Source organism: Aedes aegypti, chromosome 1 (assembly GCF_002204515.2).
Source record: "Aedes aegypti strain LVP_AGWG chromosome 1, AaegL5.0 Primary Assembly, whole genome shotgun sequence".
NCBI classification, from domain to species: domain Eukaryota; kingdom Metazoa; phylum Arthropoda; class Insecta; order Diptera; family Culicidae; genus Aedes; species Aedes aegypti.
In genome coordinates, this window is record NC_035107.1 from 223,924,307 (window position 1) to 223,944,800 (window position 20,494).

The 20,494-nt window shown below is 40.2% G+C and overlaps 1 protein-coding gene across 1 annotated transcript; it reads left to right on the forward strand.

Annotated features, from left to right (window-relative positions):
* The first annotated feature begins 291 nt into the window (after nucleotides 1-291).
* LOC5568967 lies at nucleotides 292-20,235 on the forward strand. Its single transcript, XM_001652585.2, has 4 exons — nucleotides 292-510; nucleotides 584-1,926; nucleotides 19,539-19,764; nucleotides 19,847-20,235. Exons 1-4 carry the CDS (start codon nucleotides 478-480, stop codon nucleotides 20,030-20,032), a joined length of 1,788 nt encoding a protein of 595 aa, XP_001652635.2. The 5' UTR covers nucleotides 292-477; the 3' UTR covers nucleotides 20,033-20,235.
* The last annotated feature ends 259 nt before the right edge of the window (nucleotides 20,236-20,494 follow it).

A 20,494-nucleotide genomic window follows, 5' to 3' on the forward strand; every position in this document is an offset into this window, starting at 1 on the left:
TCCGTGAATCTAATTTGCAACATTGCAAGATTTTTTTCACCCATTAAAGGGTAAATAGACGGAATATATAAATGGGCATAAAATACCCTTTATTTGAAAAAAATAAAGTACCCTTTATTTGACGTTTCCATGTATCAGAAAATAATGGGTATTTTTCCCACATTAAAGAGTAATGCCGAGTTTACAGTGTAGTCAAAACTGCCCTCGGCAATGAAATTTTACTTTTTCGACTTCTTGGCTGTCCGACTTTTATGCAATGCCTGTTGTTACCGTGGCAATCTTCCATCTGTGATCCCCTCGTTTCTTATTGACAAGCAGTCGAACGAAAGTCCATCAAAACAATCATTCCGCATTCATTCGATTTCTTTCCTCCAAAATAATTTAAAACGGGTTTTGTCATCAATTCCACCGCAATTTATCGTTCCTAATGAAGAAAACTGTTCGTTAATAAGTGTACTTTGCTGCCAACCACCAGCCATGATCCTGTCGCACTTTATCGAAAAGCTAAAGGTAAGCGCCCGGATTTCGCTTCAACAGCCTGTTGATTGCTGTTGATTGTTGATTTTGTTTTTTCCGCTCTCAGGTGGGGAAGAAGTTCGTTCTGCTGGATTTGATTGTCCACCCGGACTGCCAGCGCCCTTGGGACACAGTCGGATCAGAAAACAAATTCATCCCGGTGGAAGTGTGGAAACTGATTTACCAGAAGCTGTCCAGCATCTGCCGGAAGCAGTTTGCGGAGAGGGCGAAATCGGAGGATACCAAATGCGAACTGGACAAGGAGTACGAGTGCCGGCTGGACGGCAAACCGAACTACCTGTTGAGGTACGAGTTCCGGGATGAGAATGCTCGGTCGCATCTGAACGTGGTGTTCAACGATGACGAGCAAAAGTTGCACCGGGAGTGTCTGGTGGTTCAGATTTCGGACCAAACGAAGGCTCTGTACGACGAGCTGCAGGACAAGAGGAAAATCGTGGAAAGGCTACAGAAAGAGAATAAGAAACTGAAGGAGATGCCATCGCAAAGTCAGCAGAGTCAGGAGTATACTCCGGTTCCGATAAAGAAGTCCAGTTCTTCGTCCAGCACTTCGGTAGAATATGTTCCAACGGCAATCAATGGCAAATCGCCGGCGTATTCGTCCAGTTATAAGGCCCGCAAGATTGAAGAGACTGCCAAGCTGGAACCGGACCCCTACACACCTACTTCCAGCCAGGATTCTAATCCGGAAAAGCCCGCTTACGTTCCCACAAGCCTTTACACTCCGATCAGAACAGGGGCGACCTTAAAATCTTCAGACCCTAGTTCCGTTGAAGGTACGACTGTCGGGAAAAGGCGTCGACGCGAGAAGGACATGATGCTGTTCGGAACAGACGACGAAGAGGACGATGTTCAATCGCCACGCAAAATCGTCAAAGAGGAACCGGCACTGAATCGCAGCGATGAGGATATGTTCAGTCCAGATCACTCGCCCAAAGTTCGCGATATGATGCGGAGTAGCACCGAAGAGCTCGCTGGAGGTGATTGCAAGCGTACGCAATTGCCACGAAAAACCAAAGTCGGAGTCAGTTACAGTGGGCTGATGAGCCCTGATGAAAAAACTACTTCCCCTGCGGCAGTCCAAACGGTGACCAAACGTCGTCGCAAAGACGAAGAGTACACTCCCTCGAGCAGCGCCGTCAAAGGAACGGTTGATGGGTGGTTGTCTAGTCGTAAGAAGGACGAAAGCTCCCAGCCCTCTAAGGATAAGGAGGGCGATAAGCGTCGAGCGGCGAAGAAGCCCAAGGATGAAACGCCATCCATTGCACCGATTCGTGTCGATCATGATAAGCTAAAGGAAGAAGGGGAAGTCTTGCGCAAAAAGATTGCTGATTTTGATCAGCTCGATAAGATACTTCCCGAGGATAAGACTTTGCTGAATATTCCTGTTTGGTGAGTAGGTACTTTCAATTGCAATCATAATTGAATTCATCTTCAGAGTCCAGGGTAATGTCATGCAATTCTCTCTGCTGATAAGTTTGAAGATTTTTCTTATATCTGGCCCGTTGACCGTTCTGCCGACTTGGAACTCGAATATACTAAGGCTTATTATTTAAACTTTTTATATGATTTCATGTTAATATTTCAGCTTTACTTTTTTTATTTGAAACTAGTGGTCCCGGCAAACTTCGTCTTGCCATCAAGTAGGCTGTTTCGAAACGTCATGTAATCCCCCATACAAAATGACACCTGAGTCTTCTCTCGTTTTCCCGATTATCCGGAGATTTTCCCAAACTTTTTGTTGCACGAACACTTCGCTTTCCTTGTCGAGTGCAACAATGAAAAACTTACATCAATCTGTTGATCCGTTCCCAAGTTATTTCGTGACATACAAACATCACTCCATTTTTATTTATATAGATAGATTAAGATATTCGTTAGAACTGTTCTACAATCTACTCACACGTGAGTCTAGTTTGCGAACATGCGGAATTTTCGCAGTATACTGGGCATTAAGCCTTACAAAGAGTTCCGATAGAATCTTAGACAAGATTTTTACGGAATATTTAGACAACACTTTGATGGAAGCTTTAGCATGATTCCACAGAATTCTACGCTAAGGTTACAGGGTGACCACCGAACCGGGAAAAACGGGAAAAGCGGGAAAAAGACGGGAATTTGAATCCATCGGGAAAATGACGGGAAAAACCGGGAATTTGAGATGGTCACCGGGAAAATTATTTTGAAAGAACATCTTCAAGCTATAAATCATCAACAATAAGTTGTAGAAAGTTGATATGGTTGATCATATTGCCATTAAGCATCATCTTGGACAAATAACTTTTAAATTTTCTTGTTGAAACAGTCTAGTTTGCTACACTCAAGTTAATTGGTAATGTTTTGGAATATTTATTTTTATCTCTTTTTTTTTTGTTGGGATTTGAACCACTGCGACCATTAATTGATCTATTGTGGTATACTTCTGTTTACTATCGCAACGTGCTCAGTACGGAGAGTTACCATTCAGGATAACTGCCGTTATCTGATGATGCGAGTTATCCCAATCCGGAATGACCTTTAAAATAAATTTTACTACTAGATTAGGGTTCTGTAACCAAATTTCAGAAGGATTTAGAATGCCCTTGTTGAAATATTTTTTCCTACTTGCAAATAATGCTGGACAGTCACAAAGCAGATGTTGAGAGGTCTCTTTTGATGATGATGATGATATAGGCTGCCATCTATTGTAGCAAGGTATCCGCCGGTAGCAATGGCCTATTCTAACAAAACAATTTGTTCAAGATTGTATGACTATTCGTATTCAATCATACTCCTGTCTGAAGGGCCAAAAACGAATGGCGGACCCGTAAGCAGAGACACTTACGCGAAACCCGCAAGGAAAAAGAATCTCCTTCCAAAAGTAAGTTCACACGAACAGTCGTACAATCAAGCCATTGCTTGTCAGAAAGACCCAATAGATGGGAAGAAGAGCCCGCCCTTTTTCCACGAAATGTTAGCGATATGAAGTTGACAGTTTCACTCTTCCTATCCATCTCGCTTCAATCGGGTGCCCTGATGGTCCCACCCAACCCAAAATGCATATAACATTGGAAATATAATCAAATAACACAAGTCATCATGGAAAGATCTCACCGGTTTTTTTTTTATCGTTGTTGTATTTTGAAGCTGGTCGTCGCAACGATGTCGTCGAACTATTTCACCGTTAGCTATAAAGTATCATTTATTCGAAACTGTTCAAAAACCGAGAAAAAAAACAAACTTCCACTCCTCCGATAAAGCGATACGAAAATCAAATCCACTTGTTGGGCTTCTCAAACTGCACTGCTCGAAAACCGAAAAAAAAAACTTCCATTCCGACGAACCGAAAGCCAAAAAAAAAAACACTTCTGCTATGCGAAAACTGTACCCGCTTGCTGGGCTTCTCCAAATGAAGATCAAACGGTAGAGTTGCCAAAATCGAACGGGCACCGTATTAAATTTGCAACACTCCAATTGAACACCACTGTACATGCCCAGTTTTCTAATCGTACCGTCATCTTGCTCATACCCGCTTCTCTTTCCCGTTTCCGAAAGATCACTTTAATCAGTTGGTGTGGGTAAGACTCGCAAACGAAAATTCTCCACACGTTCACCTCTCTCACCACACCACATCCACCCGTCCTACCTTTCACTACCACTACTACTGAGACCGCGTTCATTCATACACTAATCGCTTCCCCCGCGCATGCTGCCGCCAAACATTTTTTTTTCACAGCAATTCCACTTTTTTTAAATTCTAAATTATTAACTTTTAATCCATTTTCCAACTCAAATTTAACTTGCACTCGCGACTTTGCTCTTTTCTACGTTCGGATATGTATTTTTCGTCGATTTTACTTTGATATTTCCACATTTTTTTCACTATTTGAGTACCACGTTAAAAATGCACAACTTTCCCTCAGCCAGTGCTGATGTTGAGAGGTCTCTTTTTCACAGCCACAAAACCGACAGACATCAATTTGACTTCGACTTATCTTTTTCAAATGATATCTTGCCGGACAGTGTCCCGTAAGCAGCCCAATAAATATTCTTAGTGATTTTTTATTTAAATTCAAGATTTTTTTCCGTTATTTGTTTGTTTGGAGTTATGAAGAGTTTGGATTGCCTTACATTTTTTATAGCTTTCCAATTAAACTGAATCATATTGTCCTTCCATTGTTTTAATTCCAATTGTGTTACACATTTAGATATTCCACAGAAAGGTTCTGGTCCTACATACTGAGAACTTGCGCCTTGTCTGGCAAGTAAATCGGCTTTCTCGTTTCCTTCAATCCCACAATGGCCTGGCACCCAGTACAGATGGACCTGGTTTTTCATAGCCAATTGCTTAAGAATTGTTATACATTCCCAAACCAATTTTGATTGGCATGTGAAACATTTTAATGCATTCAGAGCCGCCTGACTATCTGAAAATATGCAAATCCTTGCATGTCTGTAGTTTCTTTTCAAACATATATATGCACATTCTAAGATGGCGTATACTTCTGCAAAGAAGACGGTTGTCCATCTTCCCATAGGTATTGAAACATGAATCCCCGGGCCTATAATACCAGCTCCGGCGCTATCATTCATTTTGGAACCATCTGTGTAAAAAATAATCGATCCTGGTGAAATAATAGGCCCTCCTGATTCCCATATTTGGCGATTCGTATTAATCACTTCATATGGTTTATCTAGGTTCAGGATTTTTTCCATCCAGTCTTCGATCATCTGTACTGTTTTATCAATACGAAAATCTTTCAGTATACTAAGATGCCCAGAAAGATTGCCTTCTAGAAAAATGGTAGTTCTTCGCAGCCTTAGCGCACTCCTTTCAGCTTCCATTTGCACGTATTGATGTAATGGAAGCTTATAAAGAACTGCCTCTAAGGCTTTTGATGGTGTACTGTGCATTGCTCCTGTTATAGCCATACAGACCAAACGTTGAAATTTCGCTAACTTTTGTTGGGATGTAATTTGATTTGTTTTAGGCCACCAAACAAATGAGGCATAAACAATTCTGGGTCTTACAATAACCGTGTAAATCCAATGAATCATTTTAGGTTTGAGTCCCCATTTTTTACCAAATGTTTTCTTACTCACCCAGAGAGCATTCGTGGCTTTACTTATGACCTGCTCTAAGTGTAAGCTCCAGTTTAGTTTATCATCTAGAATGACCCCTAGATACTTTACACTGGATGAATATTGTAAAATTGATCCATTAATTATCAAGCTTTTGAGTGTAATTTTCCTTTTACGAGTAAATGGAACTAAAACTGTTTTTGATGGGTTTATATTTAGCCCTTCGTTTTGGCACCACTCAATAGTGCAGTTTAGTGCAGATTGCATTCTATCTGTGATGATATTATCAAACTTTCCACGTACTATTATGGCTATATCATCAGCAAATCCTATAACTTCGAAGCCTCTTTCTACTAGTTTATTGAGAATGTCATCAACAACAAGGGACCATAATAAAGGCGACAATACACCTCCTTGAGGACAACCCTTAGTAGTCCTTATCGTTATCGATGATTCCCCCAATTCGGAAGACACTTCTCTACTTTTCAGCATTTTCATTATCCAAACTCTAACGCTGGGGTCAAAGTTTCTTTTATCCATTGATTTTTTTATCTCTTACTATCAGGGCTTATTTTTTTTCTTTATCTTATTTGGCTCAAAGTTTTGAATCAGATATTAAAACTTCTTGCATAAAGTAACATATTGGATTCATTATTTTCTTTAGTTACTTTAGTTTAGTGTGGCTTTGTTTCCACGATATTTTCACTACTTTTCTACGTTTGCACAAAACCGATGCTCTTTTCCGAATGTAAATGAAAACAAGATGGCAGATGGTAAAACAAAATACTGAGAATCTCGGTAAACTTAGATGGAAATCGATATATCAGCATTCGAGCCAACTGAGTTCGGTGAAAACGTTGTTAACGTTGGTGTTCGGCTTACAATATTGCCGAATACGGGTAAAATGTAGAATTGACCGAGATTTCAGTTTCAGGAGCTGCCGAATCTCGGTTAAAATTATTTTTTAGCTGGGTTTTCAGCAAAATGGGCAGAAGCCGAGTTGACTCAGCACAGAGGCGTCGCGTGGCCTAATTATCAACCTGTGCACTTCTAAATTAGTGTCACTATATATTTGCCATTATTATTCAATTTTTTTTTTAAATTTATGAAAATGTGTAACCAGTGGTTACAAACCTTCTTGTTCAAATATAATTTTCTTCTAGTCTTTCAGTTGATTCAAAACATTTAAGTTTTCAGATGCTTATTGGGTTGTTTAGTTTGATTTATCAATTCAACCAACAGTTTTTCAATTTTCAGGATTTGTCATCATTATGGGCAAATTATAAATTTGAATATGAAAATAGTTCTAATTATGCGGGTCAGCATTGAATTTTAATTAATATTATAATGCAAGGCTGTGATCATAGCCCACATACCGTAACATAGGGCCAATAGAAAAATGTTTATTAAATATCAGTACTTTTTTCATTTTAAGTGCATTAAAAAAATCAAATTGTGTTAACTGCCCATACTCGCATAACAGTCCCATATTTTATAAGATTTCCTATATAAATGAGACTATTATGCGAGTATGAACTATCTAGAAAAATACTATCATTTGTTGAGATTTTATTATTTTGTTCTCATGTTACCGTGGTGCATCAATACCCGGACGCTTAAGTCGACACAAATGTTCAAAATCTAATATGAATGTGTTGTTTTGGAAAATTCTTAATGTCATAGTGTTTTGAACATAGTTTCAATCCAGATTTTCACGAGAGTGATGAACATTTTGGTAAAAAACATGTTTTTTACTCGAAAATCATTCAAATACTCTAGCATGTCTTGTCTTTAAATCCGGACACCTGATGCTAGTGTTGTTTTCAAATCCGGACACTTTTGGATCGAAATCCGGACAACTGTTTTAAAGCATGCTATTCTCGTTTAATTTTATTTAAAATCAAACCAACACACAATAGAACATCAATCTTTAATAAACTTGATGTCAACGTTTGCCGTACAATATCGAAAAGAATACCATGTTTGTGATATAAGTGGTTTGATTACCTGAGCTGAGTTCATGTGGCTTGAGCTGCAGTCGATGCGGCTGGTACTTTTATTGAGGAAGATATACTTAATTTATATAATATTATCTTGAATAATTACAACTCACTATTTTTTCATAGTTATCTCTCATGTTTTCTCTTGATTTTATTCCTCGAAACTCACTTACACTAATCAAACTTGAGTCTTTTAAATGATGTCCGGATCATATAACACTGGCTCGTTTTCCCGGACAGTCACTTTATTACACCAATTAAAATATATTTCCAACATATTTCAGTAGAGGGGAATCACAGAACTTTCAAAATATATCTTCTTAAACACTTATGGTAAAAATTTTCAGTAGAAATGTAGTTCACAAACTTTTAATTCAACCAAACATTCTTCGCGTGTTCATCGATTGTTGAACTTGAGTTAGGGTTGGTCCGCGACGAAATGACGTCCAACATGAACAAAAAAATTGTTTTTATTTTTATTAATTATTTGACAATGGTTACTAGATTGAAAATGAATGTGAAATGACCAGCATTGTCAATAATAAAGGGAGAGTATTAAAACCAAACATATAATCACTTAAATTTGACTTTAATTACATAATATAATCAAAATGTCCGGATATCAGTACCGTCCGGATATTGATTCATCACGGTATGAATAATTTTGAATTTGAAAAGATTCTATAGAAACCGTGGTGAATCAAAATCCGGACCGTACCAATATCCGGACACTCTGGTGCTATTGATAAATTAAAGTTATAATTAGGTGATAATATGTTTGGGTTTTATTCTTTCCCTTTACCTTTAACAATATTAATCATTTAACATTTATTTCTGATCTAGTAACCATCGTCAAACAATTAATAAAAATAAAAACAAATAATTTGTTCGCGTAGGACGTCATCTCGTCGCGGTCCAACTCCAACTCAAATTTTACGATCGATGAACGCACGAATATCGTTTGAGTACAGAAAAAGTTTGTGAACTATGTTTTTATAAAAAGTTCCAACCATAAGTGTTTTAGAAGAGATAATTTGGATGTTTGGGGACTCCACTGTTATAAATAAATTGGAAATATATATTTATCGGTGTTTTAAAAGACGATCCATTGTTTTAAGATCCGGACATCGTCTAGAAGACCAACGTACAACTAGTGTAAGTGAGTTTTCAGGAATTCAAGTAAGAGAAAACTTGAAAAATAACTAGGGGAAGCATAGTGAGTTATCAGAATTAAATTTAATGTGAAATAAATTGTGCACAACGTTCATGATAATTTTTTGAGTCAACTCTAGTGCAGTTCAAGCAACATGTACTTCGTTTCAGGTAATAAAACCACTTATATTACAAACGTGCCATTCTTTTTCAAATTGTAGGGCAAACGTGGACATCAAATTTACTAAACATTGATATGTCATTGTGTGTTGATAAGATTTTATTTGAATTGAACGAATATTACATACTATAATATCGATGTCCGGATATCGATTCCAAAGTGTCCGGATTTAAAGACATCGTTTCCATCAGGTGTCCAAATTTATAGACAAGACATGCTCTAATATTTAAATGATTTTCATATTAAAATCATGTTTTTTACCAAAAAGTTCATCACTTTCGTGAAGATCTGGCTTAAAACAATTTATTAAACAATATTACATTAAGAATGTCCTAAAACAACACACTCATATTAGAGTTCGAACATTTGTGTTGCCTTAAGCGTTCGGGTATTGATGCATTACGGTATATGCTATTGAACTAAAGAAACAAAAATATTTCAGTGGGTTTATTAAAGATTATCATTACATACTAGTGGCATTTCTAACTGTAGGTCGCTTTGTTTCTATTTGCCCTACTTTTTCTGTTCACCTCGTTTTACGATACTTTTGCATAAAATAAGTACACGATCGGTTTCATCGGGTACTTAGTGCACGCATCATGAAAAATGCTCGATTTTAAAACACACCACAAGCGTGAAGATGCTGGCGATGAAGGAGGGCGCGACCGCACCTGAGATAATTTTCTGGTTGTCTTCTGATTGACCATCGTAAGGGGTGGTCCATTAATTACGTAAGGGTTTATGGGGGGAGGGGGGTTTGAAGATTTACGCGCCATACAAATTATTTTTGATTTTCATACAAAAAATCTTACCATGGGGGGAGGGGGGGGGGGTGGTGTTGTTGAAAAACCGCTAAAATTGTCTTACGTAATTAATGGACAGCCCCTAAGTATACCATCGCGCTAATGCTTTATGTTAAAAGCGAGATTTTTAATAAGTAAATAACAAAAAACAACAGCGTTATTACCGAGTGCCAACTTAAAAAAAACTCCCTACTGTCAGCCGCCTGAAACATCACGCCTTCACTTCACACCACAAGCACAGACAAACAGACGTCACACTCTCACTGCTGTCCATCGACCAACTTTTTAACGTTCGATTCGAATATATGGTAGGTGGTCAATCGACCACCCGCAGCGCTCGCGTCGTTTTTGTTCGTGTTTGACATTTACACACTACCGCCACCTGTTGGTCCATCGGCCACCTACAGTGTTTTTAGCATTGGGCGTACATGTTTTCGCGACTATGATTTTGATCGCGATTTGTTCTAAGTGTTACGTCTGTTTCTCTGTGCCACAAGCTTGGTGATGCTGAAAGCGCGAAGACCAAAAGAGAGCAAGAAAATGGATCTCTCTCGTGGACTGATTTCTCTCCTGTCTCCCCATCCGCACGCTCACGCTGATCGAATTGGTTGATGTAGCGAAACTGTGCACCGGCCAAAGTTGACGCTTTGGCTACTTACACACTGGCATTTGTAGTTCAAAAATCTTTCAACCACATACACAGGATTGCGTGTACGATGCAAGGCAACACGTTTCTCGAGGAGAGTGCACGCGTTGGTTTTCATCGTCACAGCAGCAAATTTTAGCGTGGAACAAAGTGTTGCGCAGCATGCATCACGCTGAGCGCGTAGGGAAAATATGGTCTGATTCGCGCTTCGCACGAAACAGCTTTTGCATTGCAAAAATTTAACAATTGATAGGTAAAAATTGCGTTGCAAGCTATCAGCAATAAGGATAATTTTAATGGGCTAAATTATGTTAAAAGAAATATTAAATTGAACTTCAAAAGCAGTACATATTGTAGGTGGTTAGGATGAACGAATTGTCACCTGTGCAGTGCACATGTTGCACATGTGGACGCGACGCCTCTGACTCAGCATTTAAAAATGCCGAGCTCGCGAACAAAATTTTAGTTTGTATGAAGAAAAAAAGTAAGATTGAAAATTGAAATACTTTAAATAGGGTAATAGGGAACAAAAAGGGCATATCTAGACATGTAATGAAATGCTGTTTTTATGTCACGAGTTGGTTTGAGAACGGGACGACTGATTTGAATTATTCTTTCACTTTTGTTTTTTTTAGGGTCTCCGACGTGTTTGAGTGGAAAAATATTTTTGGGGAAAAAAAAAGCAAATTTGACATTAACTTTTTTTAAGTTTTTTCAACAATTAGTCATTCCATACCAATTGTACGAGAGCCAAAAAATACAAGGCATTCTTCTACGAATATTATTTTTTTCTTATTGGACGGAAACATACCGTTGAAAAGTTTGAAATAAAATTTTTGGTGTATTCAATTGAAAACCTGATCGAAGGGTCACGTTCAGGCTCCTCAATTAAAAACCGGGAAAATTCTGAAAATTATACCGGGAAAACCGGGAAAAAAGCGGGAATTTCAAAATGAACATTTGGTGGCCACCCTGGGTTATCACCAAACCTGGAACATAATTCGCACAGAATCCTGGAAAGGTTCTCGCATAGCCCTCGATTGGTTTCCCAAAGAATTCTGAGGAGGATTCTTATGAAATTGGAGACAGCATCATTATTCCAGTACCTACATGATTTTGATAGGACTGATGGAAACAACCCGGTCGGAATTCTAAGCAAAACTTTCACGGATCGCTTGGCAAGATGCTCACGTACTGATTTTTTTATTCTGATAGAATCCTTTTTAGATTTTTAACAGTACTTTGAGTTTGTTTCATGGGTCGATACTTGTAAGTTGTAACATCCTGGCCCTAAGGCTACATTTTCGTTATTGTACTGTATTGTGAACTCGATTCAAATGGAGTGCTTCGTGAAGCCCAAGCAGGACAGTTCGGTTTATGTGTCGTCCGATTTTTTTTTGTATGGGACAAAGATTTTCTAACCTGGTGGATACAGATTTTCTATCAAATCATCTGGCAGCTCTGTTTCGGAGCGTCTTGCTGGGTAGTGCTTTGTGAAGCCCAAGCAGGACAGTTCGGTTTTGCGTCGTCCGATAGATTTTGCTCACGGTTTCGCGCGTGTTTTCGTTGCCGGAGAATTTTTTTTTCTGTTTTGGAGCGTCTTGCTGGGTAGGTATTGGAGAAGGCACAAGCAAGACGGTTTGTTTTCGGGACGCCAAGAAGTTTTGCTGTCAGTGTCAGTTTTGTGTTCAGTCGCGGATGGATTACCAACTGGTGAGTTCGTTTCATGCTTGTGATAACACATTTTTTCTTGAAAGCGTAACTTTTAAGTAATATTAAAACAAACTTTGTATGGTTCGTCACTATAAGTGTCGGCATTATGCTCTTTTCTTATACAATTTCAAATATTTTTCTCTTTTTGACATTATTAAAAATTATCTTTTGAATTGTTCGACATTGTGAATGTTGACGTATTTTTTAAAACTTCTACCAAAAACTTCTCGAGACAAAAATACAAAACTAGCTTTAAATATAAGTCGTATATTTCTCCCTTGTCCATGGATCGCATCATCGACCAGAGGTGACTCCCAGATCTCTCACTAATAAACACCCTTCCCGTGGTGATTGTGGAGATGCAGAGGTATTCTCGGTCTCTAGAAGCAACAATCATTACACCCTAACATTCCTTCCCCATCTCAACTGACTGTAAGGACTTGGCCGGCGCCGTTATTGATCAATAATATTAGATCTGCTAAAATTGCACTTCGAGAGTAAGCGGAAACTCCCATCCCTTATTCATTTGGATCGTAGTGCAATTCTTACCAGTTCCGATCAATCACGGAGTAGCAACCATTGACATGTACAGTCAGTCTATGCTATGCTATGCTATGCTATGTATTGTAAACTCGATTCAAATGTAATTCAGAAAGTAATTTTTACAGAATCACGAACATAATTATAACTAATCCTTCTTGATATTATTAATGAAAATTCATTGCACATTCTTCTTGGTAGGTTCAGATGTCGTAGATCGAATTAGAACAACTTGTTAACTACTCAACGGTCAAACAACGAATGAATAATTTTATTCACGATAAAAAGAAACAAGGTGTTATATTCCGAAAAATGACATTTGGTAGTGACGTCATTCCTATCGCAATCTCGAACGAGTACAAGAGAAAGCAAAGCCTGCTCTCTTTTACTACCCTTCTAGCCCCATGCTTGGCGATAAGAATGACGCCCAGGTAACCAATAAGCACTGTTATAAGCGATAAATGTGCTGCTCAACGGCATTTCAGTGCCAACTGGCAGCATATAACATTTTTAAATTCTTTTAGGCATTGTGATCCACAAGCCGTATACGGGTATATAACGCTATGTTACAGGGCTTGTAAACCCTGTGCCTGTTCGCAGTACACATGGGCTGTGAATGCTTATAAACGGCTTGGTGACTTGACAGATTTAGATTCGATGATCAAATTTGGTTTAAATGTATTCTGAACAGCAGAATGATTGCAGAAAGTAAACAATTCCGCAGCGGAAGAAGTCCAGAAATTCATGACTAGTAGAAATACTGAGGATTTAAATGCTTCCGATTTGCAACATTCCTAATAAAGAACTTTCTGATTCCGAACCATAGCAAGAACAGCGAGAGAAAATACAGAATTAATCATGAAAGCGTTTTTGGGGTTATTCCACGAGATCATCTCATTGAAATCCTTCTTCGATTAGTTTGTTAAGGGATCTCTTCCATGAGTTTGCTAGCCTCATTACTGGGGCTAACTGGATACCTGGGTAATCTTGTATGCTTTAAATACTATCCTGGGCGAACTAAACCATCAATGCATAGGTGGAACAGCTGGAAAATCTAGGGAAATCATGTAATAGGAGCCTCGGAAACATAAGTTCGAACCTGGATCACGTAACAAAAAAAAAATCAACTTCGATTAGGAACATAAAAAGATAGAAAAGGACGGGAAATAAATAAACATTTTTTCCTTTTTCTTTGATCCATGTGCTATACAATTTTGATACTTCTCACTTCAGAGACTCGGAACGAGTAGGCCGATTATCAGCCGAATAATTCGCCAAAAGTGGCTCTATAGCAGCCCTCAATTGCGATATAGTTCCAATAAGCCCTGATAGCCAAGCTTTTAAGTCGATTATATAAACAACTTGGTGCCGTTTTATACGGCTTAGTGGTTACTTGGGTGGTCATTCGTAGCACCTACTTCCAGCACAGCCTTCCGTACCGATACACCTGGAACAGAGAAGACACAATTCGGCCATGTTCTGATGGATGGACGGCACTTCTCGAACATTATCGACATCAGAATCAATCGTGGCGCTAACATCAATTCTGACCACTATCTGATGACGGTTAAATTGCGCCCAAAATCTGCGTCGTTAACAACGTATGGAACCGATGGTCGCCCCGGTAGGACCTAGAGCGGCTCAAGCAACCGGATGTCGCAGCTGCATACGCGCAGCACCTCGAGGCTGCATTACCGGAAGAGGGTGAGCTGGATAATGCCCCTTTTGATAACTGCTGGAGTACAGTGAAAGCAGCTTTCATCAACGATGCAGCTGGTAGCAACGTCGAAGTCGACGGAACGATTGCTTCGACAAGGGATGCAGTCAAATTCTGGAGGTGAAGTTTGCAGCGCAGCCGGCCATGCTGCAGCAAGGGATCCGATCCAACAGAACGTGGATCGTTATAGACGGAAACGGCAACAGCAGATCGGCCGCCTGGAGAAGACGGAGTGACGAACCACCTTTCAGATCGGACGCCTTCTTGTTTTTTTTACAACAAGACTTCTGACCCCGGGCACGCTCGCTTACCAGTCAGTTTGTATTTCAATTGCACAATTGTATCTGTGTATTTTTGGGCTTCCAGGCCGTGCGGTTAGTGTTACCAAACATTTAGCCGCATCCCGTTTCAGTCCGGAAAACTTTTAATCAAGATTGTGTTTCGACTGTGTCTTTGGGCGTTGCACGCTAGTCCGTTGTCTAATGTTGTGCTTCCTTCAAATCTGGACAAACATTCGAAAAGGGCCAAAAAGGTTCTGAGCCTTTTTTCAAAAACGTTGCTGGTGAGCCCTTTTAAGCCCGCCCACGCAAACTAACACCACTATCAGAAAGATTGGTGTTAGCTGTTCCTGATAGTGTGATCGAGTTGAATTGGGTTCAACAGCGTCCTTCAAAGCCAATGTTTACCAATGTCGATGTGCCCTTTTGAAATGTTTGCCCAGAAATGGCAAATCGTCCACTGGAAGCATTAACGTGTCGGATCCCCTTTTGACAACATAGCTGAGGTGGCAATCGAGCATAAAAGGAGCGGCATCCGTTACTGCGCGGTTGTCACTCTGGATGTGAACAATGCGTTCAACAGCGCAAGCTGGGAAGCAATAGCATACACGCTTCACCGCCTCAAGGTACCGGTGCAGTTGTGTAAGCTTCTAGAAAGCTATTTTGATGGTAGGATTCTACTGTATGGCACAGAGGAGGGGCAGAAAAGCGTTCGAATTACCGCGGGAGTACCTCAAGGTTCAATCCTGGGCCCGCTGTTATGGAATGCGATGTACGATGACGTACTGAGGCTGCCCCTTCCGGCGGGTGTTAAGGTGAAACATCTCGGAATCTAAAGATGGCCGGCACAATGGCCGACTTGTACCCCTACTCACGTTTTCAAAGGCACTAAACTGGAGAAATAATTAGCAAACGTTTCTGGTCTTCTTATTTTAAGCTTTCTGCTAGTGCACAAAGCCAAAATAAAAAGTGAACTGTTGTTGGATGCTTCATTCGCTAGATTTGTGCCTTTGAAGTTTTAGTGCAATCTCAGAAGTTGATTCAAAACTGTTTCACCTTAAGATTGTTGGCTTCGCCGACGATATCAACCAAGTGATCTATGGCGAATCGATGGAGGAAGTAGAGTCCAAGCAACGGGCGCTTATCTCGGTAGGTGATTGCACCATTGATTCCAAGCGATCCCTTAAGCATCTTGGGGTAATAATCGATGACAAGCTCAGCTACGCTAGCCACATTGAATATGCCAGTAAAAGGGCATCTACGGCTATAGCGGCGCTATCGAGTATGGTGTCCAACAGCTCTGCTGTAATTGCCAGCAAACGCAAGCTCCTGGCAAGCGTGGCGCTATCCATACTAAGGTATGGAGGACCAATCTGGTCAAAAGCGTTTAGTACGAGCAGAAACTTGAAGCGGTTGGAAAGCACGTACAGGATCATGTGCTTGAGTAGCAAGTGCATACCGAACGGTATCTAAAGTGGTCGTGTGCATCATAGTCGGGCTCATAATCAAGGAAGAAGTTCAATGTTTCAGCCAAAGAGGTATCAGAAGATTCCGTAACGCGTGTAAAGAGGCAACGCTCAGAAGTTGGCAGCAGGGATGGGTAGGCTTACCAGATGAAAATTTAAGAAAGGAGGACATTTAGTGTGATTGGCTTTGAAAAAGGAGGACATTGATTTTTTTTTACAAAATTGAGAAATGCTCTGGCTACGTCCATGCAACAGGTTTCTTAAACGTTTTTTTCTGTAAAATATGATCATTGGATTGAAATCATGGCCTTCTGTTTAATAAGCTGACGCAGATGCCATTGATTCTTCTGCAATATCTCAAATACTAGCAACCCGTATAAAATCAGTTATTATCGCACCCAACTGATTCCGGAATTGACTTTAACCCCAAATAATTCACTAGCCATATTTTTTTTACAGAAATTCAGGATAAGAGTACTCTCGGGGTTTTAACATTCTGGATAAGGATACATTAAGAGTAACCATATTAGGTGTGCTTGAGTTCGAAGTTATAAAGTATAAGCATATCAACAATACTCCGAAAACAATGCAAAAGTAGTGTAATAGAAGAGTTTAAAAACTTGAAAACTATTGTTTGACCCATTTTTTTTGACGTTGGATAACGTCTTACGGCAACATATGGGGGTACAATTCAGAAAAACGAAAAATTGAGCATGTAACGAAAAATGGTCAGGTTTTGACCGCTAATAACTCAGTCATTTATCGATAGATTTTCAATATTTATCCATGAATCGATTGGAAATTTATCTACGCGTCGATCCAAATGGAGGACACTATTGATTATTAGCAACAAACTATTGAAATATCGTAAAACGTTCTTATCTAACCAATCACGTTCTTATCTAACCAATCACGTTCAAACACATTTTTCGGTTCCGCTTCCCACTATAAAAGCGCACCGCACCCTGCTTCTTCCCTCATTCTTCTTTTTGCCGCCTGACTGTGAACACGGTCGGCGAGCAAATTTCGAGAGTCATTCGCGTCCTCAGTTCAGTTTTCAATAGGACGCGAATACAACACGCATTAGAACCGAAGAACCACGCATTTCGGAGCCGCAGCAACTGAAGCCGCTCATTTGAGTGCACCAGCCAGCATAATCGTTTTCGGCCAGAAATCGTAGCTACCAGCCAGTGCTCCGCTGTCATTGCCATGCGGGAGGCTAGCGCGGTCATTCTGGTTCATTAGATCGAGCGGCACAGCCCTCACCGTCCGTGTAATATTCCCTAATTTGTACGAGATGGCTGAAGAAAATCGACCAAAGCCGCTTGTTGAAGCGCACATCGTCATCCGCACCGCAAATCTCATCGGGCGATGCAGATTGAAACCAGTGCGCCGTCAAAATGTGTCCGTGTTACGTAAATTCAACAACTCAATCGGCACTTTTCAGAGCCAACAAATGTGTTTTAAAGAGTTATTTGTGTAATATTCCCTAATGTGTTTACCACATACTTGCTATAATCTCTTAATTCATCTCATAGCATCATACAATAATTGATTTATTACGAATAATTGACAATACGGCAATTTGAAGCTGTTTCCGAGGATGCTGCTGCAGTGCCGTCGGGTTGCAATAACAGCATAATGCTAATCTGTACATCCCCTACCCAGACATCAGTTTCATATAGCCTATTTCCCAGATAAGAAAACGAAGAATATGAAAGGAGGAGCATTATCTGCTATTCTAAGGGTATAAAGCATCCCTCCTTCGTTGAATCTGGTTTCATTCTGTTTTCGCTTTCGAGCTGGTAAGAGCTCCTCCAAACCTGCTCAGCTCCTCGCTACCAGAGGCAAGCTGTTGTACGAGATGGCTGAAGAAAATCGACCAAAGCCGCTTGTTGAAGCGCACATCGTCATGCGCATCGCAAATCTCATCGGGCGAGGAGGATTGAAACCAGTGCGCCGTCAAAATGTGTCCGTGTTACGCAAATTCAACAATTCAATCGGCCCTTTTCAGAGCCAACAAATGTGTTTTAAAGAGTTGATTGTGTAATATTCCCTAATTTGTTCGAGATGGCTGAAGAAAATCGACCAAAGCCGCTTGTTGAAGCGCACATCGTCATCCGCACCGCAAATCTCATCGGGCGAGGCAGATTGAAACCAGTGCGCCGTCAAAATGTGTCCGTGTTACGCAAATTCAACAACTCAATCGGCACTTTTCAGAGCCAACACATGTGTTTTAAAGAGTTATTTGTATAATATTCCCTAATGTGTTTACCACATACTTGCTATAATCTCTTAATTCATCTCATAGCATCATACAATAATTGATTTATTACGAATAATTGACAATACGGCTATTTGAAGCTGTTTCCGAGGACGCTGCTGCTGTGCCGTTGGGATGCAATATATTTTCTATTGTTAAGGAATGATTCAAATATTACCTAACGCAAAATTTTATTTTAAACATATATCTCTTCTAAATTCACAAACCATTACATTCTAGATTATAACTAAAAGAAGGTTGCAATTATGACATTTGACTATAATACAAATGCAGCAAATTAAATGGCGTAGTTAACGTCATGCGGTCGTGTCTTGTACACAACCCCCACTGATTTTTTGTCAGTACCTAGAAATCTTTCATAAGTTCGTGACGGTCCTAAATCAGGAAATAGAAGAAGCTAACGTTATCCAACGTCAACTTAGCGGTCGTATCTCGGAAACAACCTCTTACTTTTTTCAAATTGCATCTTCAACAAAGTTTATTCAAGACAGAAATATTAAAAAAATTGAACAAATACAGAAGGAAAAGATGAGAATGGCTATCAAATATTATATTTGCTCACTTTGAAAAAGGAGGACATTTTCAGTCTAAGGGAGGACGGGAGGACACATGCTCAAAAAGGAGGACATGTCCTCCCAAGGGATACCATCTGGTAAGCCTAGGGATGGGATAACTCCACTAAAGGCAGAAGGACTCTGGCTCTGCTAACAAATTGTCCAGTTGCTTAGTAACGAAGCACGATTTACTGATATTCTGCTCGGCTATGCTGATCTCGGTTAAAAATAACCGAGATTTGGCATTCCAAATTAAGAGTGTAGGCAGTACCTGCATAGGTTCAGGCACTCAGAATCTCCTGCGTGCCCCAATTGTGCTGGTGTGGAGGAAACAGCGAAACATGTCGTGTTCGATTGCCCCTGTTCCATTGTTGGGAGAGATTGCATGCTCGCTACACGTCAGCTACACGTCCCCCGAGAATATAATCCACAGAATGTGTGCTTTCGAGGAGATAAGGGTCTGAGGCCATGGGTAATGTCTGTGCACTCTGTACAATTCAGCGAGAATGGCTTCGCACCACGCATAATATGAGCAATGAATGTGATGTTTGAAATGATATTTAATAAAATAATAAGACATCTAAATTCAACCTTATTCAAATTTTCCAGGAACTGCCATAAGATGTCGAACAGTGAAATCACTGCAACATTCCAAAACCATCGGGACTACCTGGTGCGAATCTACGATCAGTACAAGGACAAAACGAAAGGCGAACTGCACGATTCGGACCTGTGCAACTTCACCGATGTGACGAGCGTGCTGACCGATGAGCAGACCTATGCCATGATAAAGTGCCTTGAGAAGGAGCTGAACCCGGAGGATCAGCGTGGAATGGTAAAATTACGTTGAAAAATCGTCTCCCTCAAAAAATGAAACCTGAGACTAACAGGAGATTTTTTTGACTGTAATTTTATAGTATACGGAGTTCTTCGCTTCGACGCTGATCATGGAGTGGGGACTGCACATTTGGATGGACCTGTACAAGTACGACGATCGGAAGAAAGCGCTCGAACGCATCAAACTCCAGGAGGAGGCCAACCCGTTGGATCTGACGCCAACTACGCTGAACTCGATGATGGGCAGTCGGAGCCGGAAGCGATGAGTCGTCAGCATTTAACAGCCTGTAGCAGTATGCCTTATTCAAAACAGATGTTTCTCGTTTATATTGTTTTACGCATTTTCTTGAATCGATCGATCAATTGTTTGTCGTTATAGCTGAGACTGAGTTCGTTTCGGATACGCCGGTAACTAGCGTTAAATTTGGAAATAGTTTACACAATACAGAAGGTAATATTTCATTTTTAAGTTTGTTCTGTCATTTGTTTCCGAAAGATGCATCTATCTAAACGCGCCGTCGCAACGTCGAACATGGGACGCTTTTTCTGATTCGATTGATTGCAACACAAAAAAGAGTGAAGTGAAGCGGAGAGGGGCAGCAGATAATAAGTTTCGTCCTACAAAGCCACTCTCAAATAAGACCTCAGGGATAACACATGGGGCCTTCCTTAGCCGAGTGGTTAGAGTCCGCGGCTACAAAGCCATACTGAAGGAGCCTGGGTTCGAT

Excerpts from the sequence above, each read along its gene's own strand:
- LOC5568967 (XM_001652585.2), top strand. The coding sequence starts at position 478 with ATGATCCTGTCGCACTTTATCGAAAAGCTAAAG. Across the intron at positions 511-583 it reads ACTTTATCGAAAAGCTAAAG|GTGGGGAAGAAGTTCGTTCT; the intron begins GTAAGCGCCCGG and ends TTCCGCTCTCAG. Across the intron at positions 1,927-19,538 it reads TTGCTGAATATTCCTGTTTG|GAACTGCCATAAGATGTCGA; the intron begins GTGAGTAGGTAC and ends CAAATTTTCCAG.